The sequence below is a fragment of the Malaclemys terrapin genome, chromosome 6 (assembly GCF_027887155.1).
Source record: "Malaclemys terrapin pileata isolate rMalTer1 chromosome 6, rMalTer1.hap1, whole genome shotgun sequence".
Classification (NCBI taxonomy): Eukaryota; Metazoa; Chordata; order Testudines; family Emydidae; genus Malaclemys; species Malaclemys terrapin.
Genome location: NC_071510.1, coordinates 113,739,336 through 113,765,932, shown reverse-complemented (window position 1 = coordinate 113,765,932; position 26,597 = coordinate 113,739,336). Strand labels below are relative to the sequence as shown.

The following is a 26,597-nucleotide window of genomic DNA, read 5'->3' as shown; positions in this document are numbered from 1 at the left end:
GGCAAAAATCTTCATGGGAACAGGATTTGTGACCTGTGATCTCCTTAGCAGGCTGCAGCGATCTCCTTAGTTAGCAGAAACTATCCTGATTTCATCTAAACATAATTTGGCCCAATTTAAGCATATATAGGGGTTGTATTATTATCATCCTCGTCTAGCACAGGTTCTCAAGCAATAGGATGGGCCTGGAGAGAACTCAAGACATTTCAAAAGAAAGGGGGAAACCTGGATACTCATGAACAGGGGGCTTATGAAAATCCCTTGGCTGGGCTATCATGCATACCAGACATCTTGTGCAGCCAGACAGTTGACCTGATTATCAGACATGCATGGACAGCTTTGAAAATTCCCCTGCTTTCAGAGGCTGCAAAATTGGCCACATAAAAGCAGGTTCACCCAGATGAGACCCTTTGAATACGTGACTATGTTCCAACATCCTCGATGGGGTATATGTTGTCAAAATCTCCTCCTCATTCACCAAGGCCTGAAATAGCAGACTATTTTGTTTGCACTCAGTGTAATCTATGGAACTTAATAAACTGAAAGATTCCGTCTGTCACATTAAATAAATCCCTAAATACATACTTATTCACTTCTGCTTCTATCTGTTCTCAAACACTGTAGCTCTGTACTGTACCCTGTGATTCTATTATGAGGGACTCTATAAAAATGTATTGCTGCTTAAGACATGGAAATACTTTAATATTACTATGACATGGATCATTTTTGGTTGCAGATCAAATTATTTGGAAAGGACCACCTCATAGAGGATATCAATAGGCAGACTTTCTTCAATACAGTAAGCCTCTCAGAGGACTTACTGTGCCCAAATCAGTGGAAGAGAAGGAAAATTGGAAAAACCGGATATTCTCTTGCCTTCTGTCAGCAGGACGCAAGGCGAGATGTACATGTATAAAGGAGACTCAAGAATGTATAAACAGTCAGATCCAGGCAGAAACACAAAGAATTAAAATTCTTAAACATCAGACTTGAGTCTCTTTCTGTGAGATTTGTCCCTATAGAGAGTTTCACAGGAACAGGATTTGGCCTGGAGAGAGAACCTGTCACTGATACCACTGGCACTTCTATGGCAGATGACTCATGCAGACGCTTCATCATAATAGCCAACAGGGATAATGCTTACATAAGGAAGGGCAAACTGTTTACCATCTCATGCACAAACTTGCTTCCCTTAATTCACCTATTTGTTTAACAAAGAAATACGATGGCGGAGATGAGGAACATGCCACTCTCTGAGTTTGAGCCCCAGTCTGTTTACCTCGTAATATCCCTGGGTATGAACACTCAACAGGATTATGCGCCCCTCCTATGTTTTCTTGGTGAAAACTCCTTTCAACAACCCAATGCAGAGTTATAAAGTCTCCAGGATGTATTTCTTTGGGCATTGACATTGATTCCCCCTATCCTTACATGTGAAGACCCCAAGGATCACATTTTGAGGTAGTCATGTGCAGTTTGCACACCCGACACTCACCCCGCTTACCTGTGGGTACACATCCCCCATTGTACGTTCGTGAATCCCCAGGTATTTGTTCCTATAAGTTGGGCATATATAAATGTGCCAGTTGTGTATCGTAACTTGAAAAATCTGGCCTTTGTGTGTCCTTGGTTTCATTGCCTAAGGATGGGTAACAGCACTAATAGCAAAGGATGATGGGACACCAGAGATGGCAGTGTCTGGCTCTTGTTGTAGCTTTGTTTCAAGCCACTAGCACATGCTCACACCCACACACCCTGCCATACATAAAAGCCACAGGAAAATAAGATTAGCGCTGCCTATTATAGGGCAGGCACATCTGAAAAGTGCCCTTCAGATTCTGTACATATAAAATCTCGGCGAATGACTCTAGGGTCCATCTCAGAAAAGCTTAATGGCAGGAAGCCATAATATATTAAAACAGTAGATTAAAACAAACAAGAGCATTTTGGATCAGATTACACATCACTTTCCTCACGTCTGACAACAGAAGAAATCAAAGGCAGTAAAAGACAATCGTAGACCATAATGGTCTAATAACTCTGTGATAAAAGTACTTGTGGGAGTAGGCTGCTACTAGCTCAGCACAGTCTTCAGGATACAAAACAATCCTTAAAATCCACAGTGGTGTACTCAAGAGCATTACAGCTTAAGTGCTCGTTTAAGACTTCCTCGAAAATGCAACATGCTCACTTGAGAAACGTAATTAGGCCTCACTTGTGGGTGATGTTCACACATTGTGGATCATCCTTAAAAATGACAGGGTGCGTGGGGGGGGAAATGTCCCAGCACACTGAAGTGTGCATTATGCCTCTCTCTCCATCATCCCACATGGAAAAAAATCCACTAATAATGCATTGCCTGAGTGTGTCACTCAGGGTGCTGTTGTAGCATGTGGCAATGGCTGAAGGTAAGAAGATGGTGCATCTTAGTCTAATCTGAAAATGAATAAATTGTAGTAATTTAAGACAGTGGAATGAGGGAGAGCGGAGATTTTTAAACATTCCATATTTAACACATAGCAAAAAATGAACAGCAAAAGTTATTACCTCTATTAGAATAGACCTCAATAGGCAGTGGGGCCTCATTGTGCTAGGTGTTGTACGAATATATGACAAGAGACAATCCTTGGCCCAAAGAGCTTGCATTCTAAATAGGCAAGACGGACAATGGACGAGAGGGAAAACAGCATCACAGAGAGGTGAAGTAACGTGCCCAACTAACATAGCAAGTCAGTGGGAGACCCAGGAATAGAAGCCATATCTTGTGACTCCCAGTCCAATGCTCTATTCACTAGAAGACCATGCTGCCTCTTGACCAGTAAATGTCTGATTCTATAGATCCTTACTGGCATGAGTAAGGACTACTCCAGTGACTAAAGTTTTGCTGGATTGGATTTTCCCCCCGGTAAAGAGCAGTGCACATCTATAGAGCTGCATAAATTATAATATATCTATATCAAGCCAACTGCCTTTAAAATATTTTTAACTTTGTTTGCAATGTCCTTCTAGCATCTCAAACACAAAATTAATTTTGACCTGAAATGGTGACAGACCTTTTAAACTATCACATCACCGCCGATTATGTTCTAAATGTAGAATTCCAGGGAAAATATACAAAATACTCCTGACAAAAATTTGATGAATGCGGCTGTGTCTTTGGAACTCTACAGGGGTTGGAATTCACCCAAATCTCAGGTAAGATGCCGTTTGTAAGAGCCCTTTTACAGATTCTCCCCCAACCTATAGATCAGAATACCCCCTTAATTGATTTTGGATCACTGGATCCACTAGTTGTAGGTTCAGTAGTCCCCGCACCGGTCCTGCCTCTCCTAAAGAGAAAGGATTCAGTACAACTGGCAATATCCTCAGACCCAATTGTGAACTGCATGTATAGCATTTTGTTTTATTTAACTGTGTTGTTAGGTTGCATTGTTTGCAATGGTTTGTTAATGCCATTTAATTGCACAGTATTTGTCACATGACTCCTCAAAGTTGCTCTACGGGATACATTTTGTCTGACTGCAAAAATAGTACAGTCTTTCCACACGCACCCTACCTTGTGGCAATAAAATGAGAAATATTAATTCAAATCTGAGATGTGTTCTCAAAAAAATCTTATATTTAAGGCTAGTCAAAAAATATTTTTCTGCAAATCACTTCAAACATTTTTGCTTTGATCAAAGTTTTTCAAGATTTTTTAAAACTTTTATTGCAAAACAAATTACATCTAATTTTTTAAAAATTTAAATAAATAAAAAGTGTTCATTTTAGTTTTGTTCCCTCCTCCCCAGACCTCTTTTCTCTCCCTTTTCCCCTCAGAGATAAAAGGGGGGAGGGGAAGGAGAACCTCCCCCAAAATACAAATTTTTCAGTTCAGTAGGAAATAAAATGTTTTGAGAAGTTTTGTTGAAAAGTCATTTCCTTTGAAAATCCGTGTTTAATTAAACAAAAAATTGTAAAAAACAAAAACAAAAAAAACAATCAGCTCTACTTATGATGATGTTGAATGGAGAAAAATGGTATTGTGCGAGGATTCTCAGCTGGTATAAATCAATTTAGCCAATTTACACCAGCTGAGGATCTGGTAATGGATTGTTGCATACAGAGGTATCATCCCGGGAGACTCCTACTCTGTAGCATATAGAGGGACAATGATGTAAGGTAAGGATGGATTCTGAATTTCCCTCATTCTGATATACCAAATGGGATTGATTCTACCCCTGATTTGGGGCACTGATCCATGTGCATGGGAATGGTTTTATATGTCGCTTGAATATCTTTGTGTATGTTTAATAATTTTTAAGAAAGGTTCAAAATTACCATTTGGATTTTTTTTTTTTAATAGTTTGAGCATATGCATGGGGATCTCTGACTTCTACAGGCCTGCTATTAAGGGAGTTATTAGAAGGGCAAAAAGTTTGCAGGAAAATAGGAAGAAAAGTTCTTCAATTTTTTCTTCCCAAAATTAATATGCCTGAATATGTGGCTTAATGTTCACCCTCTTGTGTCTCCATGAGCCATTTTATCACCATAACCTGAAAAGCATCAGAGAAAAAAATTCACTTAAATTTATCTCCTGGACTACTGTTTTAATCTTGTTAATCACTTAAGTTCTGATCAGAGCCCATTGGCATTAACAGAAATATTCCCATTGGGTCAATGGGCACTGGATTTTTTAAATCTTCTTAATTAAGTTCCTGGAAGTTGAAGTTATTATAAACATGTGTGGGGAAACTCAGGGCATTATTTATTGAATACTCGATTCTCTCTCACTCGTAGTAAGAACTAAATTCTGAACCCACTTAAGACAATGTCAAGGCATTTCTTGACATCAAGAGAGATGAGTATTTTGCCATATTGTTTCTATACATATGTTCTGAGTTTCAATTTGGATTGCTTTGTGCCCTGCCTACCAGTTAGTTCCTCACTGGCTGTGGTTATGGGAGCAGTAATCCTAATTTTTATGCCATCATTTTAGACAAGTGTCATAATATTTTAAAGAGCCTGTCTCCTACAATGATAGGCATTACAGGAGTCAGTATATCAGGTTTGAACATAATATTCACACCTTACCATTGAAAACTATCCATCACATATAACAGCGAGTTCTATAAATTCCTGGGTGACAATAGGAATTTTGTCATGGACTCCAGTGGGGCCAGGATTTCACCCCTAATCTTCATCACAATAAATGATCTCTATGTATTTTGACATCTTTGTCCAACATTATTATAATCTCTGGGATTTCTAATTCAGAATAATCTCCAGATCATCCTTTCCTTAGCTTGCCCGTTGTTCAGATCACCACAATTCAATTTCCCCTTTAAATTGTATTCACCTCCACTGCGGTTTTATATTGTTCAAAGCTTGTCTTCTGCAACTGCATTAGGTGCACTGCTGCGTCTGTCTGGGACTATTGTTTGGGGAGAGATTTCTATTTATAATAGCTCTTTTCAGATGCTGCAGTATGTGTGTAGCTGTTATGCTTTCAGGTCTGCTGGAGTATTTCTCCTTTCTGCTGCTGTGGAAGGTTTTCCTTGCCACTAGGGAGTGTAAATGTTTCTTCGCATGCATTTCAGAAAGACCCTTGAAACCTTTCCATAAATCAGTACAAGTTAGTTTTGGTTTTTAGATTATTGTGGATAATGTATTTTATGTCAAGATAATGAGACTAAGCCTTGACTTTTAGTTCTAAGTCCTTCATAGTGGGTCTTATCCCTGAAAGGTACTGAGCACCCACAGCGGTCATTAAAGTTAATGGGAGTGTTCAGTGGTCAGTACCATTAAGCATCAAGTCCATTATATTTATTTTGAACTCAGCAGCTCTTACCTTTCATATTAATTTTGCTTTATACTGAAATGCTAACTAGCCACAAATATAGCTTTACCCTTATTCCAAATAGACTTTCTCCTTCTAATGACATATTGTTCTGAGGTTTGAATCACTGCCAATGATTCTGTATTTTAAAAACAGTAATAGCACTAATATAGCACTTTTCTTTTTAAAGCTACTTACCCCAGTACTCAAGCTGCAATATTTTTTCCTTTGTTCGCCACTGTGAGAGAGAATGAAATATATCCTAGAGTTTTCAGATTTGTTCTACTCTGGACTGGTAACACTTTGCCTATGCACACGCACAATCATGCAGCGTCTCCACACAGAGGGTATGTGCTTTTTCACTCATTTAGGGGGCCTCACAAATAACCACCCACACACATGAAAAAAAGAGAGCGGAAGATTACTATTCCTACAGAGATCACGTCAACAGTGTACCAGTAATGATCAGAAAATATCCCACAAAAACAAATCTGTAATACAGTTTCGATACCAACTAGTTCTTAATTGCAATGTGCACTCACTATTTTTCCTGATCTTCCCTTACATTATCTCACCCTTCCCTACCCATGAATCATGTGATCTAGTCTTAAACTCTTGTCCTTTGAGAACAATAGGAATGACACCTTTAGTGCTTTCGCCTTACTTTATGGCCTCATGATCTCTTGCCCTTTGGAGTTCAAATGTCACATCAGGCAGCAGGCAGGCAATTTTTGATGTAACCTCTGAACTCCAAATGATAAAAGACTGTGCAGCTCAAGGAGACAATCCATCTCAGTACAGTCACATAAAGAATGCCACTCGATCAGACAGTAGATGCAAATTAAATAACATTTTCCTGGCAGTTACTGCGGAATCCAGATTCAGAGGGGAAACAAACCAGATTTGAAATGCATTCCAAATTTAGAACTCAACGTGTTCAAAGTGAGAGAAGAGGGTTGTGAATGTGGTAACGGAAAGGCTTCAAAGTCATGAATTATAAATAAGTCACTTACACGTTGTCCGATGGATTTATAAATCAGTCTTTTGTTTGTTTGTTTAAGGTTTAGTGTAGTTTGTAATCTGCTGGCTGCTGTATCACTTGCCTTTTTGGCCATTAGAACTCCCTACAAACCCTGTGTCAATGGTAGATAAGTGTTAACAGGTGTTATGCAACATAAGCGTTAACGTCACCGCATTGGCATAAATGGGATAAGGGATGTCCTAAAAACCAGATGGTATCTCCGGGACTATGCAGATTCTCTCTAGATACAGCATTCATTGCATGGCACACATGCTACACAGCAAAAGTCCAGTTAGGATAGCAAAGGTCGGACTAAATCATGAATGCTCATAGAATCATCTTAAAAGTTTGGCACAAAGAGAGGCAGCCAAAAAGGATAGTGGGCACGTTGCAGGGACCTGTCTTCCCCTCGACTCTTTGCAGGAACATTTTTCTGGGAGATGGGTAGTGGTTGAGGGGGAATGCTACAGAGTATGTCTGATGGCAGCAGGGGCCTTCTTGAAGACTGAAGGGAAAGGTTACTGCATTCTTTGTTCCTCATTGCAGTACGAGGCTCTGGTATCAAGGCAGTTGCAGATCCAAAGTGCAGTCTTGCAACCCAGCTGTCTGTCTTTCTCATTTCTTGCCAGCATTGACTTTCTCCCGTTGAGCAAAGTGAACTTCTGGGATGCCATCCCATGGGGTATATTTTCTTCTCAACGTAGCCTACTTCCTGCTTATGCAGTCAATGATGCCTGTCTAGCTGGGCACACCCACCCACACAATAATAGGGTGAATCATAACTTTTGCAAGTTAACCTAACAGACGAGATGTCACCATCTTCAAAAGCACCACGTGGCTCCTGGCTCTTGCAATACCAAGTCACATCGGGGATTTTTAAAGATACTCTTGTAACTTAAAGTTGTAACATGTTGGGCCGTGTCCAATTAAAATCACATAGGTACACGTTTTAAGCCAGCACTCAGAGGAATTAAAAAGCCAATGGCAAGCTCTTCCGTCTGGCTTTGTAATAAGAGGTAACAAGAAGCACTAAGCCCATTCTTTCTTGTGGTCTGCCCCTGTGTGCTGCTCCAGTGGCATATTAGGGGCTGGCTTTCACAACAAGTTCAGAGCCAAAGTAAGGGGTCTGTGCTGGCCCCACCTACTAACCTTCAGCCAAAGGGGCTTGGGCAAGGTGGGGCATCAACATGGCCTGAACAATCTAAACTCTGGCTATTCTCGGTCTCCCATGTGGTGTCACGGGAAGCATAGTTTTCAGAGTAGCAGCCATGTTAGTCTGTATCCGCAAAAAGAACAGGAGTACTTGTGGCACCTTAGAGACTAACAAATTTATTTGAGCATAAGCATAGCGAACGTGAGAACAGCTTGATGAGGTCTAATTTAGGCTGGCACCCAGGTAGCTAGATGGCTGACCCAGATTACTGGAGGGATAAAAGTAGCTTAAAGCAGTGGTTCTCAACCAGGGGTACGTGTACCCCTGGGGGTACTCAGACATCTTCCATGGGGTACATCAAGTCATCTAGATATTTGCCTAGTTTTACAACAGGCTACCTAAAAAGCCCTAGCAAAGTCAGTACAAACCAAAATTTCATGCAGACAATGACTTGTTTATAGTACTCTCTCTGTTATACACTGAAATGTAAGTACAATATTTATATTCCAAATGATTTCTTTTATAATTATATGGTAAAAAATGAGAAAGTAAGCAATTTTCCAGTAATAGTGTGCTGTGACACTTTTGTATTTTTATGTCTGATTTTGTAAGCAAGTAGTTTTTAAGTGATGTGAAACTTGGGGGTACCCAAGACAAAAATCAGACTCCTGAAAGGGATACAGTAGTCTGGAAAGGTTGAGAACCACTGGCTTAACTCCATCACCCCACTTGTGCTGAGGCATAAAAACAAGGGAACTATTTCAAGAATTGTACTGCCAATGCCACGGATGGGGTCTCAAAACAAGAAAGTAGACAAGCATGTTACCTTGTGCTTCATGACAAATTTATGGAGAAAATAACTTAAATGTTTCCTTTCTACTTTGAGAAAACAATAATTAGAGAGACAAATTCTATTTTCAGATTCCTAAGAGGTTCTTACCACCCGAGTAAAAATGAGTTTTATGATACCTGTCATTAACAGAAGATTTATAGTTATCTTCATGCAACTGTATCTATTTTTCAAACAACAAATACAAATCCTGCCATGCTTACTCCGGCAACACTCCATTCTAAAAGATAGGGACCACAACTGGCAGAGCCCCTAAGCATGTGTTTAACTTTATGCACGAGTAGTTTGTTCATGTGCTTGAAATTAAGCACACACTTAAGTGCTTGGTTGAATTAGGGTTTATAGCAAACAGCTGGGGGGGATTCTGTTCCCTTTCCCCATGCAGAGATCCCCTGTGCAGTCTATTACCCAAGCATTCCACAGGAGTCCAGAATTATGCTCACAGCAATTGAAGACATGAAAGGTCCATTTCACCCATCCCCCCGCCGGTGCAGGATTGTTCCCTACATTATGTTCTCCAGTGCTCGTTCAGTCTAGTTTTAAAAAGTGTCAAGCGATGAGGCTTCCATTTTTAAAAATCATATTATTCTTCAGAAGCCTGGATGTTATTTAGACCTATTGAAGTAGTCGGTGTCTTTTAAAGATGGAAAATCCCTTTGGAAATGCCCTTGAAACAGAGCTGCTAGAGAAATGGCCCACCACCACCCCCTTGAATTCTCCCTCCCTTCCCCCATCCAACAATGTCGTTACACACACACACACACACACACACACACACACACACAGAAAAGAGATCAGTAATGAGAGCTCACTAATGGATTGGCTTAAGTATAGAACAACATCCCATCACTGTTCTAGAAAATAATCAATCAAGCACTTAATTTTAAACATAAAAAGTAAGCTGCCTAGAGACTGTTAATAGATAACCAAATAAATTAGCAGTTGTAGGTGGGATTTGAAACTAGGTCAAATCTGTCTCTCACCATCTTTTTGAGCCTACTGTTACAAATGGTGCCCTTGGATTTGTGCTAAATATCATACCTTCTCATAATGGAAAATCCTCGGTGATCCAATACTGCTTCACAGCTGGACCATGACTACAAGGGATTGTGAATAAATTGTATATCTACTTTCATATATTGATCTGAACTTGGCTTTGTATCAAACACTCAGTGGTGTCATAGCAAATGTTGGGGGTGGAAGCAGAACAGAAGCTACGAGAAAACAGTAGCACATGCATCAGACGAAGTGGGTATTCACCCACGAAAGCTTATGCTCCAATACATCTGTTCGTCTTTAAGGTGCCACAGGACTCTCTGTTGCTTTTTAAAGAGAAAACATTTATCCATAAGAAAATAGACTGTACATAAGCAGCCCAGACGTATACTGGACCTTACCCCTTATATAGAGAATGACAAGAAGAAAGTGCTGCAAGTGATCTTCTGTGGCTGTGTTTCTCCTTACATAAAAATCTTGTTCTCAGTTGTTTTAGCCACCATGTTATGTGATGAGTTAAGATACTAAGGTCTAATTGTCAAGAGCTGCCAATAACCCAATGGAAGTAAGTGAAAGTTATGGGAGCTCACACCTCTGAAAAAGTCAGACCTAGATTGTATCGATTACTGAAAGCTATACAGAAGGATAAACTTCTACCCTAACAGAATTAACAGCTTTGACTATTGGGATTGTTGATTTACCAAAACATGTGGAGATACTTGCATGTGTAGAGAATCCACTACTCACCATGGGGGCGGGGAAGCACATCTAAACGGATTAGTGAACTCCAACCTGGATGTACCCAGAATGTGCGGCTGTAGGACACCAGGCTACCACACTTGAATAAAACGCCATTATTTCCACTGAAAAGCAAGGGCATCTAGAATAGATGAGTTAAACATAGAAAGCGTACGCTTTCTGTTTATCACGCAAAGAAAAAGACGTTAGCACAGAGAATGTTGGATATTGGTCTGGAAAAAAATCTTCCTTCACATATTCAAAGAGAAAGCTCAATTATTTCTTTAAAAAAAAATGTAATGTCAATATCCATCTTAATGGCAATTGGTACATCAGATTATACAAATAATTCATTGTATACTAAACTGAAGTTCCTGTTCAATTTAATATCCGTGTCTTGCATTTAAAGCAAATATTGGAACATGTAAGGTATTAAAAAAATAAAAGGAACTATTATCTCTTTCAGTTCATGCTAAGTTCCAACATTCTGAGTGGGATAGAGGGGGAAGTTAAAAGGAGCCTCTGAATGCCTTGGGTGAAATCCCTGACCCCACTGAACTCAATAGGTAGTAAAATGCTCGTTGACTTTACTGGTGCCAGGGTTTCTCCCCTTATGTATTAGAGAAAAGCCCACACTCCACTGTGGAAGTAGGGCACCACTTTCGGAAGCTACCACTTATTTAAGTAGATAATTAAGGAGATTGTTTTTCTTACTTGTGGTTGAATACAATTTCAGCATCCAGATGGACAGCAAAACTACCATGACAACAACCTAGTCACAAGCCAATTCTTCCAAAACATATGGTTTGCAAATGTTTATAATTCCTGTTTCTTCCCTCAGGACACCATTGCTTCTATTTCCCGTCTCCCTCTGGTTTTTGAAGTGACCTGTTGGGATTTAGTTGCTGAGCTCTTATTAATGAAATAGGGGCTACACAGCTAAACCCAGGCAGCCCACCTGCAAATATTTACATCCGCCCTCTCCTCCATAGGTCTTTTGAGCAATGCCTTGAAAACGAACTGTGGTTCTGTAAATGGAGTACCATTTATAACCACCATGAAGCTAGATTATTGTCCAAGGACCTGAGCCTCCCATCCAATTCATCCAGAGCAGAGAAGCTCAGAATCTGGTAAGTCTGGAGTTAGTAGCCACAAACCCTTAAAACTTGCCTCAGCTGCAGCTGAATGCATACAAATGTACCAACAGGTAAAAGAAGATTTTAACCTTCCAACTACAACAGTTACAAAAGATGTTGACTATTAGAATGCTAAACAATGACGAGGCACAGAAATAGAAAGTTCCCAGAAAACGCTTGGTTATTGTACCCATATATACTTCCAAGTATGTACTTCCAGAGTACAATGACTTTGGCTGCAATGGAATTCGCATTAGCATTGGTGTCTCTGCTTTCACGATTATTATTTTAACATGCAAGAAAAAAAATGGTAGTTTCTAAAAACACAATCATTAATAGAAAAACACAATCATTAATAGTGCTGGTTAACTGTAATCGTATTTTATTATAATTTTGATGCTGTGATGAAATCTGTCAGACAAAACAATGTGTGAAATAGTAAGAGAGTGTGATACTATACTCTAAAAAAAGAAAAAAACCACCAACTCACTGAGAAAGGATCAGTCTGCTAAAAGCTAGAAAATTAAATGACTTCCACACTATGGGCTAATAGCAACAATAGTCTGAACAGGTTTGTTAATTATCCCACTTGTGGTTAGCATACATAAAAACTGAATATCTTCTAGTACTGGGGATAAATGTAATGCCTCATAATTAATGCCAACTAATATTCCCTCTACATTCTTCAGTACGAAAACAAAAAGCCAATCAATTTGTATAATATTACAATGTTCACATGAAGTTAGCCTTCCATTTCCAACTTTGGGTAGATTCCTAATTTTGCTGGTAACAGTGCATATCAGAAGACCTATATATTCAAGGCTTTTAAGAGGCATTCACAGGAAAATTTTATAAATACACCTCTACCCCGATATAACATGAATTCGGATATAACGCAGTAAAACAGCGCTCCGGGGAGGTGGGGCTGCACACGCCGGCGGATCAAAGCAAGTTCAATATAACACAGTTTCACCTATAACACAGTAAGATTTTTTGGCTCCTGAGGACAGTGTTATATCGGGGTAGAGGTGTAAACTATATTCTGTTACCCCATAACAGTCAAAGCAGAGTGGGATTGGAGACAAGCAGTTTTCTGTATAATGGGAGGTGTAAGGTTAAAAATGTACTCCAAGGTATGCTGCAAGAATGGTTATTCTGGTGTTCTGATTTTTCAAATCCTGGTCAGAGGCTTTCCCATGTTAGTGCTCAATTTCGCCCAGCAATGCAGGTGGATAACTCTCACGGATTCCATCTGAGGGAAGCAGTTGGCTCTTGGTGGCCTATTCTCCCATCTGTGTGGTGGGTGGATGCAGGGAAGAGGATAAAAGGAGAGGATGGAAACGTATGTGACTAACTCCCATTAGTGCCAAGAGGAGTTATGAGCATACCAATGCTCCCTCTGGCCCCTCATTAGGCAAGAGAATAGACTCTGACTGGGACTGAAGGAATTTAAAGGCAATTGGAGCTCCTGGAGAAAGACAAATTTAGCTATACAGTGCCTGGCCATCACTCCTTCAGTCTCTCCAATACAGACCCTACTAAGCAGGGAAAAGGCCATTGTAATAATGTACATAGAGAAGGAAAAATGTCATATGAAATTTGTCGCAGTGTAGAGACTATACAAACCCATGGGCCAGACGGTGTGGATCGTGGAGCAAGATGCAGCGTAAGTGTTGAAAATCAGAACTCTAGACAGAGAGTACTCTCAATTCATCTGGCTTCCACGGGCATAAATCCCAGCACTACATATCAGCAGCAGGGAGTCGAGCATGAAAATAGGGCGCGGCACAGGGGTGGGCAAACTATGGCCCACAGGCCACATCTGGCATGCGGGACCGTCCTGCCCGGCCTCCAAGTTCCTGGCCCAGAAGGCTAGCCTCCGGCCCTCCTCCACTACCCCCCGTCTCCCGCAGCCTCAGCTCGTACGCTCTGCCGCTGGCACAATGCTCTGGGCGGCGGGGCTGTGAGCTCCTGGGGCAGCGCAACTACAGAGCCCAGCCTGACCAGGTCTCTGTGCTGTGTGGTGGTGGCAGGAGCAGCATGGCCCAGCTCCAGCCAAGCGGCGCGGCTGTAGTACTGCCAGTCACTGGTGCTGCAGGCAGTGCGGTAAGGGGGCAGGGAGGTTGGCTAGAGGGCAGGGGAGTTCAGGGTAGTGGTCAGGGGTGTGGATGGTGGTCGGGGGAGGGGGGAACAGGGGGTTGAATGGAGCGGGGTCCCAGAGGGGCCATCAGGAATGAGGAAGGGTTGGATGGGGCGGCAGGGGTTCCGGGGGCAGTCAGGAGACAGGGAGCAGGGGGTGTGTGGATGGGGCAGGGGTCCCAGAGGGGCCATCAGGGAACAGGAGGGGTTGGATGGGGCAGGAGTCCCGGGGGGGTTGGGCCACGACCCCCACCCCTAACCGGCCCTCCATACAATTTATGAAACCTGATGCGGCCCTCGGGCCAAAAAGTTTGCCCGCCCTTGGCACAGCAGCAGAAGCAGCCTCCTTTCGGTTGAAGAGCTGGGGGACTGTAAGAATCTGCTCAAAAAAGTGGAGGGTGCAGGCCCTGTATACGATGTACTGAGTCAGCAGCAACCTCCTATGAAGCCCCCGGAGTAGTTTAAATGTAGACTTTCCCTTTACACACACACTGGGAAGCTGAAATAGGGGTGGCAGTGGAAAAACCTTGTTCCTCCCTCAGGGAGAGTATTAGGCACAGTGTGTGTGTGTCTGGCTGAGGCAGGAAGTGTAATTTCCAACTCCCCATACCAGTGTATCTAGCCCACTGGCTGATAAACAATTATGTTAATTTATGTCTCCAGCATCCTAAACGTCAACTCTTTCAACATAAAATGGAGCAAAACAAGGTTTTATGGCAACAGGGGCCTATGTTCTCCTTAAACAACCCTATCCCTGGAGAATCAGGAGCACAAACTATGTGCATCTCACAATTACCTGAGCAAGTAAAATTGTCTAATAATCACATCCCCTGCACTTCCACATCTTATGATTAGTTGATTCATCAATTTAAGCAATATGTGCGTGTTAGAACGACTTGCAAACAGCCTCCGGTATTCGGTGCTAATTATATAGGATAAACATTTGTATTCATGAAGCTGACAGCTAGACCAGTGCCTATAAATGAGCTCTCCCACAGAATACTTTTAATGGATTCTTCTAGCCCTCGAGGGAATGTCCCCAATATGAAGGGGCTGCTAATCCACACTCTATGATAATTCCATTCTAAATGTATTTCAAGCCAAAACCGAGAACTGCTGGGTAGTGGCCAGCAGCTGGGACTGTGCTGAATGCCCACTGCTTTATTTTATAAAACCTCCATAATTTAAATAGTTAGGACTAGACTGCATTCCTGGTGTATCCAAATGCCCCACTGAAATCAATGGAGATTTAGATGGGTCAGGATCAGGCCCTAAAAATAGCCCAGGGAACATAATAGGGCAGAACTCGGTTTCTGGGTTAGGGAATTTATACCCACCGCAGTTGTTAGGATAAGAGGCATCCTGCACCCCTCATCTGGCACACCCACCACAATGTAAATTACTCCTAATATATCACTGGGGTTTTAATTGACAACATGAATTAAACTGGATCGATTATGCCCATGTAGCTCCATAGATATCCCACAAAAACCACAATGTCCTGACGCAGTGGAAAGCACAGAGCAGATCTATAAATCCTCAGAAGAGCCAGTTCAACTTTCTGAATTTGCTTAATCAAACAGAGAAAGCCCTTTGGAGAAGAGAAAAGCATTGGTTTGAAGGATAAGCCAACCCCCCTTACAACCAGCTACAGTGTTTGCTGTTGACAGTAACGAGGTTTGAAATATAGCTAGAACTCCATTTAAGTGGAGTGTGCTCCAAAAATATAACTCAGTCCTGGGTCATTTCTTTCACTTCATGCTCTCCACAGACGGAGATTTTCCTTCAGACAATGAGAAAGTTTCAAGAAAATGTAAACAAATCTCCTACAATGCCACTGTTCCAATGGGGCAAAGCTTGTCTGGGCTTTTGCAGAATCTCTTTTCTCCCAGGAAAACCAAAATAATCTTCTATGTTTTAAAAAATATACATTTTTTTTTAAAAATCAGAATTCAAAACACATCTGAAAATATATCTGTAAGAGAAGATGACTGGTAACTGTGTTAGCAATACTGCACCAGTAGCAAAAAATAATAATAATAGTACACTCTACCTGGAAGGCTGAAATGAATATATTCATGACATTAGTGCATATAAAGAACTCCCTGCAAAGAGCTTTAGATGCCAGTTTGTATCAAAGTTTTTTCAGTGCTTACTTTTGGGCCTGATGCTATGAAGTCCTCATTAGACCCAGAGGAATTGAGACCTCTCAGCACCTCACTGCATCAAGCCCTTCCTTCCCTCCTTCCCTTCTACCCACATCTCTCCAATAAAAAAAGAAAAACTTCAAATTCACGTCTCTGTTACAAAACTGCAACCCCACTGAAGCCACTGAGGTTAGAAGAGTGTACCAGAATGCTAGAGTTTGGCTATCTGTGTGCAATTTCTGATGTCTGCATTGTTGCACCATTAAGTGTGTTCTTCTACGCTGCACGTCACAGCTGTTGATTAGTGAAGAAGGATTTTGCCTCCCTGCAGATAGGATTTACACAAAGCGGACAGCGGAGGGTTAACTGCTTGGAGCAGATTTCATTCGACTGGATATGTGAACAGACCAAGTCTGCCAGTGCCTGAAAGACAGAGTATTAAAAAGCAGACGTGAGTGAACCACTTGCAAAAAACATGCACATCACCAAACTAACGAGTTAGCCAGACCAACAATCGGTCAGACCAAGGGATGTGTCGTGACACCAATTTTTTAATATAACTTCCCCTTGATTTCAATGGGGACCTTGATTTTAAAAATTCATTGGCATAATATTGACCCTAAAAAGGAACATTTCTGCTTTTCTGGCAATCTCAATAAATAGGTGACTGAAAAGGATGAGAGAAAAATTGCTTTTCTTTGTCAAAACAACATTCAAAATAAGTATCAATTAAAAAATAACAGTGACAAAGGAAAATAGCTTGTGGTCTCTGAACTACAGAGTATGGTGAATTCTATTTTAATAGTCAAACTCAGAATGTTTTAATAATAGGAGAGGAAACCAACAATCTGCTAGAGCTTTCCAGAGGACTGCTAAGCTGTATTTTCTACTAAAACTATGGTAACAATACGGATACCTTGGAGAACAATGGATTTCCATTAAGAGACTCTGCTCTTCTGATGTTTTCAACTCCACACTGAATCAAAAACAAGAGAGGAGAGAAAAATAAAGAGCTGTTATGGAAAAAAACCAATACCCCAGTAGCTTTTTTGAAGAACATTTTCTATATCATTTAGAGGTTGCCCTAAAATGACTGAATTAACTGTAATAATATTTTTTCAGCACGGCTAAAATGATGAGCAGACAAAATTTTACTTTGATACCAGGTTCCCCAAACCCCTTATTTATTGATCATACAAACCATTTATCTTAGTTAAAATAAAATGGGTCAAAATCAGCTCTCAGCTACACTGATAAAAATTCAAAGTAACATCTCTGAAGCCAATTCAGATTAACTCCAGATTTACACCAGTGTAACAGCAGAACGTGACCCAAATCCCATACCAACATCTAACCATAAGATTGGCGCTAAAAACAGGGGGAAAGAAATTTGGGAGCAGAATTGCCCAAGCAATGATGAGACCTGAAGTGATGTTTACCTCATTTGCTAAAACTTGTGCATATTCAATATCCAGCTCATAGAGAGTTTCAATGTGGTCACTGGTAAATGCTATTGGAACCAACAAAATGTTCTTCTTTCCCCTTTTACAGAGTCCTTCAATAGTTTCATCTGTCTGAGGACCCAGCCAGGGCATTGGGCCAACCTACGAGAAAGTGGGAGGGAAAAAAAAAAAAAAAAAATCTTTCTTCAAGCTTTGATAAAATTAATTCTACAAGAATTATATTCTGTCATCATTTAATTAACCTACACATAGTCTTATTTATTCAATGAAGAATCAAATTTGTGTTTATCTTATTATGTTTAGCAGTATCTTTGTCCACCTCTCCATCTATTACTTTTTGATGAAGAGACACTGCCTCTCTGTTTAGACCCCCAGACAATCCATCCTGACAACAAGCAGACTCCTATGACACTGCATTTACTTACGTTAAACAACACATATTTTGAGTGGATGATTGGCTTTTAGAGGGGCACTTAAAAAAATTACTACAAATAAAATAAGCGTCCTTTGTTTTTCATTCCAACCCTCCCCCGCCATGGCTACTGAGCAGGATTTACCTGCCTTTAAAGAATTTTTCCATTTTTAAGACTAAATAAGCCGATGGTGTTCTTTAACATCCAAAAAGTACAGATGCAGAGCTAACACGATAATTTACTTGCTGCTTCAGAACAAAACAACTCTGCCCCCGTAACTGTAACACATTTGAGAAATGTAAATTACTGACATGTAATTCTGATGAGGCTAACATTTCTTAAAGTTCCTTCATTTCAGTTGGAGTTTACAAACGTCATGTGCAAAGAGAGATATAAATCAACCCATTCTGCGTTACCTGCTTTAAAAAAAATGAAGTCTATTTGGATTGGGCTCATGTCCTTAACAATGGACGTAATCATATAAGCGATCTTTTGGAAGGTCTCTGAGCAATATTTCAGCAGACTTTATCATAGTTCATTTGCTTCCCATTTCCAGCTGCTAGTCAGAGAAAAATCCCCACCATTGGGTGAGCATATGAGGAGTACTGGAGAATCTCTGGGCTATCAGAAGTTTACTTGGGAATGATGCATCAAGAACTTCTGTAAAGTGGCAAAAACTTTACATGTGGCTCTTAAATATATATAGAAGATAACACCCAGGCACAAAGAGCACCATTCCATTGGAACTCAGATACGTCCAGAAAGTAGGAGAGAGAGGAAGAGAGAAGAGATCATCCTAAACTTTGATGACTAAGGGGCTGCAGGTGGCTTTTAACAACTTCCTTCTGACCACATACCTTGGACTGCCACACGAGCCTATAGGGGTTGGAAAAGTTGAGCTTCTCCATGACTCTTTGGACAGTAGCTCCCACCTCTTGAGGGTATGGATCGCCACGGTTCACTACCTGCAACACAGAAACACTGGCCTTTCAGTCTTCGTGAATGTTATGTTTTCTCATGTGCAAAGAACATCTAAAAATGTTCAGTCTCAATCACTCATTTTAAACGAAGGGAAGCAAGCAAGCAAAGTCTCCATGCGTGAGCACAGTGCATGTATCCCCTGCAACAGGCTGCAGCAGCTGTGCCTCGCACAATGGCAGATGTTTGTGCAGGCAACAGAAATCGTTAACCGTTACATATATCACAATGAACATAACTATTATTATTTTACTGGATAATTCAGAATTTAAGAGTTATAAACTCTCAGTCTGAAGTGTAACAGGCCTATCTTAGCCATTGCAAAGAATAGTTGCTCCTGATTTCATGTGTGTGTTTTCAGTCACTAGCTGGAGTCACAAATGGTTTCTTTTCAATTACTTTAGCATCAAACTGACATTTCACAGGTTTCCTTTATTGCATGCATGTAATTGCCTTCCAACAGAGGATCTCAAAGCATTTTAAAAATATTTAATCCTCATAATACCTCTGTGGGTTTGATATTTTACAGATACTTTAATATTTTATGGATGAGAAAACTGAGGCACAGAGAGCATAAGTGACTTGGCCAAGTCACAGAGTGAGCCAGTAGCAGAACTAGAAATAAAGCTGAGGAGTACTGAGTCCTATCCCCGGCCTCAGACTGGAGAAAGCTCATGTTTACTATTTATATTCTCTTCAATTCAAGTGAAACAGTAGTACAAACATGTTGGGGAAAAGCGCCTCATTGTGCCCAGTGCCCTAGCGGTATTACTCTACACTACAGGACAGGCCACTCACAGTGCATTCAGTGTCAATTTCTCCCCTTGCCAGCAAAGTCTGGGACAGCAGTGGAGGCAGCAACACATTGGGGAATGGAACAGGGGAAGAAGAGGAATGTTCCATGCCATTCAACATGACTCCTGTTGGCTGATTCAAGGAGCAGTGCTGATGGGCATTCAAGTGAAACAGTAAAACAAAGGACGGGTAACCTGGAAGTCAATGCAGGAAAAGGGGAGCAACTAAAGCAGAAAACAAGATGTGTGTCCTTACAGCTCTGAAAAGAGCCAGCAGGAACTCTGCAGACCCATAAGGGAAAAAACAAAAGAAAGAAAAATGCACGTTAAAATTTGGAAGTCAAGAGTCATAGTTCTGCCCCTGGTTCAGCTGCTCACCTGATGTGTGGCCTTGGGTAGATAACTCAACTTCTCCATGGCTCTCTTTCCCTTCCCACCTTTTGTCTGTCTTATCTATTTAGACTCTCAGCTCTTCAGAGGAGGAACTGTCCCTCACCATGTGCTTGTACAGTGCTTGGCACAATGGGGCCCAGATCTCTGCTGGGGGCTCTAAGTGCTACCTTCGTACAAATAAATAAATAAATAATACTGATGTCCACTGTTCTCTCTGCCATTAACCACTAGATGGCAGCATATTCCAAGAATATGAGTCTCCCAGGGCTAGGCAATAGCAAAAGGAAAGGACCAAAGATTACTTTTAATACAGTACTTCTGAAACGGCAGTACCCTGCATCTCAGCCTTGACTGGCACTGGAATGACTTCCAGAACAGAGAACACTGTTTTGAATTACGCCAGTAGACTGTGACCTATTCCACGAGTTTTTTACTTGTAAAAATAATAAAAAGACCCTAGTGGACACTATTAGAAGGTGAACCATGACACACACAATTTGACTGAACTGGGACACTCTGAACCATTAGTATTGAAAACATTTTAAATGTGTGTTTATGGAACAAGACAGCTTTACAGAAGAATTCATTATGAAATTGTCCTTTGCCACATCACCTGATTGTTCCTCTTCACACAAATGAAGACAGATTCTGCAGCCTCAACTTATGTGGTACAATGCCACTGTTCCTCCCCCCCCCCCCCCCCCCCCAAATGATTAGAAGCCACTGTATTGAAGTTGCTAGTTACTGCCAGCCCACTGTGTTAAAATTTCCCACTCTAGATGGTCTATTCTAAACGTGCAAAGATTCTACTCTCATTGCTTCAGGGAGAGTAATTTCTTTTTGAAAGGTGAGAAAACAATTCCCCCGCCCTCCCCCCCCGCCCCCATTATCCTCATGTAGAAGCGATGGGCAAGAAGTAGGTTTTGTTCCTTGTCTGGTCTAATTCTGATGGCCTACAAGCTGCAGGCTACTCAAAACTTTGCTTTGCCTGAGATGCAACCCATCAGACCAATAACGTGACTCTCCCATGCAACGGAGTTTTAACAACTTCAGAGGTGACTTCATGTTACTTACAGACATTGGGAGCGAGTGAGCTGAGAAAAGAATGACAACATCTTTCCTTTTCTCAGGTGGAAACAGATCCAGTTCTTTTTGTATGTGGTCTGCAAAGCACTGTAAGAGAGAGGCAAAAGAGTAAAGATCGATAACAGGAGATGCACCCATCTGCTCAAAATAATGTGCACAAATTGGCTGGGCACTGCTCTGCTTTGTGTTAGCTCACCATAAGAACTTCTGACGAGACAGCAAAGGTTCTTTTTTTAGTAGCATGCCAGTGGGAGTTTGATCAATAATGTGTACAATAAAATGTTCAGTAAATAATGAATTACAGTGCCTAAATCAAAACCCATTGAAGTCCATTGATAGGCTCCCAATGAACTTTGGATCAGCTACTTGGACTTCAGGTACAAGACACAAGTTAAGATATTACAGCAAATTGAATCAGTGTCTGTCCACACACCCGCAGTCAAGCTGCTCTCACTGACAGAAGCCCGCTGTGTAAAATGCATGTCCTAAAGGATAACAAACTTGGGCTTTGATGGGCCTACAGGGAGAGCAGGGTTCCCTCTTTCAGAATGCTCTGCCCCCAACCCAACATTTAAATCTGTGGGCTGATAGAATGAGTTCCTTATCTGAGGTCAACTGATAGGACAGAACATGGGGAGACAGATGGTTTCAGTTAACCAAGACCTGAAAACCAAAGCCTTGTTTCCCCACATGGAAGACTAGGGAATGATTCTGACCTTAGAGTCACAGCAGTGACTGAAATCAGAACCTAGCCCAAGATATACATGTCCAGGTGGCAAGGAAACATACAGAAAGGAAAAGAAGCTGACTTAACAACTTGCACACGGTGCTGCCAGAAGGAAAAAAAAAAAGTTTGCGGTGACTGTCTGCAGCTCCCTACCAGACACATTGCAACACCACCACCACAGATAGGATAAAAACATTACAAAAAATTAAACTTTAATTTCTGTTGCAATGATACAATCAGAGGCTGAGCCAGCCCTTCACTTACAGGCTCCCTTGGGCATGGAGAAATGCATGTTGATTAGCTTATAAAACGCAGCTGTATTTGTGTGCAATCCATCTAATGGAGAGCAGCATTTGGTAGATTATCTGATCATGCAGCGGATTCCTGAACTCTGCTGAGACATCTCAGTGAAAGAAGTGAACGGCATGCACAAGTGCCAAGAACTACTGTTCTCTCTTGGTCTCCCCTCAGTCACTTGCACTCTAGTCAGTCAGAGACCAGCGTGAAAATGCAAAAGTCAAAGGCAGAAGAAGAAGAAAAGCTCCCAACTCTGCTTTTCACGCTCCTCTGGCATCTCTCTCTCTGTCTCTTCCCAGCAAAAGCAGCCACTAACATCTTCCCTGGAAAAGAAGGAGCAGAATGTGGCTGCTAAGTGTTTCTGCTGCAGCTACTGCTGTGGCCAGCATTACCCACCTCTCTGATGCCAGACGAGGGCTTTAGAATAATACAAAACCACATTAGTGCTATTATTAAAAGCCCAGCACATGCACTCCACCTCTTTAAATTAAAAAAAATGGGCTCCTCCCTCAGTCAAGCACATTACCACTCCCCCCCCCCCCACTTCTTTTCGAAGGGATTCCTAATTCTGTTCCCACTGAAGTCAATGAGAAGTCTACCGTGAACTTCAATGGGAGGATAATCGAGCCCCTTAGGCTGTGGATCTCAGGGTGACATTACTAGCACGGATTACATGGAGGTCTATGGAAGCAATGCAAGCTTCCACACATTAATCCTGAACTAACACTGCCCCCAGTAATTTCAGACCTAGCACATAGGATATATATTTTATAATATAAAATATAACATATCATTGAAATATTCCTTTTGTTCTGAGGTTTTTAACATTTTGAAACAATCTAAATCAGGGAACAAGTTTGTGTCCCTTTAAGACAAGTAGTCTCATGGGGTACGTCCACACAGCAAAAAAAAAAAAAAAAATAACCCCATGGCAGCAAGTCTCAGAGCCTGGGTCAGCTAACTTGGGCTCCCGGGGCTTGTGCTGCAAAGCTAAAAATAGCAGTGTAGATGTTCAGGCCTGGGCTGGAGCCCGGACTCCGACTCCCTTGCCAGGTTTCAGAGCCTGGGCTCCAGCCCCAGCCTGAGTGTCTCCACAGCTATTTTTAGCCCCGCTGCAGGAGCTCAAGTCAGCTGACCTGGTCTCTGAGACTTACTGCTGTGGGTCTTCTCTTGCTGTGGAGACGTACCCTCAATAACTCCATGTCAAATCTGCTCAATTGACAAGCAAAAAGAGTTTTCCTGACAGCCACAATGGTTTGCATACAAACTCCATACCTGAATGAGAAGGGGATGTGTGGGCCACCTGTCAATAATGCTCCATTTCATCTTTGGCTTCTCCCCCTTTTTATTATAGTAGCGATAAATGGCATTTAGGCTGCTTCCTGAAATGCACAAAATTAGGAGATTAGCAGGAGCTTTAGCTATACATTCATCAGAAGTATGGATGCTGCCAGACAAAAAGAGTTTTGCAACCAGCCATTTCAATATTTTAAGGACTAGGTATCAAATACATTACACTGCAAATCAGAACAGAGCATAAGAGGAGAAAAAAATCTTTACCTCATGACATCTATATAACTAATAGATCTTTTCTACCTGCCAACTAAATCCTCAACTAAAGCAAAGTTATTTTCAGGAGCTATTAAGGGAGCATTATACTAAGCATCACCGTGTGATGCAGAAAACCCAAAAGCATGTTATATTGTATGGGGAGGATGGGTCCCTGCTTTAAACTGAAATGTACACTAAGCATTATCACCTGTCCTAGGGCCAGGGGAGGGAGTGGAAATATATACCTCTAGAACATGTACATACTCCGGTTATGTAGGTTTCTGATTTTGTTGGCACTGATAGTGGCTCTAATGGTTAGAGCAGGTGACTGTGAGTCAGGACTCCTGGGTTCCAATTCTGGCTATGCAACTCACTTATGTAACTTCAGGAAAGTGCCCTTTTATGGAGCTGTGCTTCAGTTTACCTATATGTAAAATTGGTACAACCCCTCATAGGGATGTTGTGAGGCATCTAACAAGACCTATAAATTTAAAATTCCTTATGGTTAGAGAACAGGCTTCTACTTATAATCAGGAAACTTAAAGCAGGCCAACCAGGAAGTTAGTTTCGAGGAAGGCAAGCTGGGTTTTCATTCACATCCCAAAAGTTCCCACATGCTTTCATAAGCCTCTCGTGCTTGGACTCTCAGCTCTTCGGATACATTTGTTTATATGCTGTTTATCTTCCTCTTTTACTGCACTTTCACAGACACACTCACCCGTGGTAGAACAGCTGTACTGCGGATACTGTGTGAATGCAATAGCCCTTTCAACGCCATCTTTCTCCATCTCTTCAATTGCTTCTTCTGTCAAAGGATGGACATACCGAAATCCAATATAGTATTTGTGAGGTGCTGCCAGCAGAAAGAGAAAAAGAAATAGCAGCTGATCACTTTATCTGCAAACGCTTGGATTTTAAAATCCCCTTCTGACCAGCTGCAGCCCAGCCTCCTCCCTGACTTAACAACAGCCAAAATGACAATCACGATGTTTACAAGATGCTGAAAATCTCTTCCCGGTTTGTGATAAGTTAGGCTGTGGAGAAATAATAATTGCATACTTTATATGCTAGAGGCTTACCATGAGCTGTGAATCAGAGTTTTGGAAATGTATATATTTTAGTTGTTGAAGATCCTAGCACTGACAGTAGCAGCATTAATCTGTAAAATTCTCCCTCACCTCCAAACATGGAGATCATTTTGATGTATTCTACAGGCCATCACGAGACAGAGTACAATGGCATGTTACATGTTTGACAATAGTGCAGTATCAAGAAGGCATGTTCAACTAAGTTAAAAGGAAATGATCAACCTGGCTCATGCCAGATGGGAACCATGTCACTTTAAAATACAAGAATCGTAACACAGCTCACTTCCTAAGAGCAGTTAGCTCAATGGGAATAGAATTCTTGTATTCCAAATGATTGGGTTAAGGAATGTGAGCATGTCTGGCTAAACATACCGAACAGCTAAATGCAGATCACACAAGCACATCAACAGAGGAATCAATTTCATAAGAACGGGATATTGGGTCAGACCAATGGTCCATCTAGTCCAGTATCCTGTCTTCCAGCAGTGGGCAGTGCCAGGTACTTCAGAGGGAATGAATAGAACAGGGCAATTTATCAAGTGATCCATCCCCGGTCATCCAGTCCCAGGTTCTGGCAATCCTTTCCAGTGCTCTGGTGTAGGATTCACTATCAACAGACCTCCTGGTATTGAAGTATATTGTAAAAATGCACATTTCTAATTAAAAATAAAAAAGCTGGCAATTCTTTACATGTCTTACAAGTTGTGATTTTCTTAAGGTTCCCTGCTTGCTGTGGGAAGAACAAAATGCTTAAAGAATCAGGGCATGTGTTATTTACTTAGATTGAAAACTCTTTGGGGCTGGGACCATCCTTTTACTCTGTATATGTACAGTACCTACCACACTAGGATCTTGAGACTCCTAGGGGCTACCACAATACAAATAGTAAATAAGAATATACACACATGTGCACATCCTCTCCTCCACTGCCTACAATCAAAAGATAAAACATAGTACAGTCAAAATAATATAAGCAGTTCCCATGATCCCACTGTGCTTTTCCCTCCGTTAAAGCAATACTGTCTTCCCCATGGTTAGTCAAGTCCTTGCTTTTGACCCTGCCAGCAGGTTGGGGATCTTGGGGGACAACTAATGCACTGGTGGGGTGTAAAATAAACTTTATTAAGAAAATGCAAAAACAGGGAAAATTCAATAGTGAGGGGTATGGGGTTTGTTAAGGTAGACAATTGGGGAGGGGTTTCTTTTAGTAAATAGGATAGGGGGTTTCAATAGTGGGGTACAATACAGTGGGGTACAATACAGTTGGTAACCAATTAACCCTGAAGTATAAATGTAACAGGTAGCTAACAGTTTCTATGTAAAGAGTGTGTCACAGCAGCATATAACCAACTAACAGTTATGGGTAAAATGTGTTAAATAACCAACAACTTTAGGTAAAAATGTGTCACAGTGTTGTAAATGTAAAATGTGAGGGGTGTTAGAGAGAAAAAGGGTAACCAATGGGGTTTTATGCTGGACTTCAGTAATACAATTGAGGTTTGGCAGCAGCAGGAGCAGGGTGAGCACGTGGGGGAAGGGATTAAGAGAGAGAGACACAGAGAGCAGACAGGCTGCAAGTTTAAACAGCAGAGAGACAACTATACAGAACACAGGAAAATCTTATCTATGATTTAACTTAACCAAAACTACACAAATTAGCAAGTAACAAAACACAATGCAACAATTCTTTAAGCCTAATTTACAGAGTACACTGCAAGCAATTTTCTAAACCTAACTTAACCACAACTATGCAAAATGAAATTACAATTTATCTAGACTAAAGGCTAAATCTAACTTAATGGGTGCACC

General features: G+C 41.2%; 1 protein-coding gene across 1 annotated transcript in view; it reads right to left on the bottom strand.

Moving 5' to 3' along the window:
- Positions 1-12,071: 12,071 nt before the first annotated feature.
- FECH (ferrochelatase) overlaps positions 12,072-26,597 on the bottom strand; it is a 30,334-nt gene continuing 15,808 nt past the window's right edge. The window contains exons 5-11 of the mRNA XM_054032329.1: positions 24,419-24,553; positions 23,425-23,531; positions 21,114-21,212; positions 18,732-18,839; positions 17,438-17,602; positions 16,915-16,974; positions 12,072-16,421 (exon numbers count right to left, since the gene is read on the bottom strand). Coding sequence (XP_053888304.1) covers positions 16,287-16,421; positions 16,915-16,974; positions 17,438-17,602; positions 18,732-18,839; positions 21,114-21,212; positions 23,425-23,531; positions 24,419-24,553 — 809 coding nt within the window. The 3' untranslated portion in view covers positions 12,072-16,286. The remainder of the gene's footprint in view (positions 16,422-16,914; positions 16,975-17,437; positions 17,603-18,731; positions 18,840-21,113; positions 21,213-23,424; positions 23,532-24,418; positions 24,554-26,597) is intronic.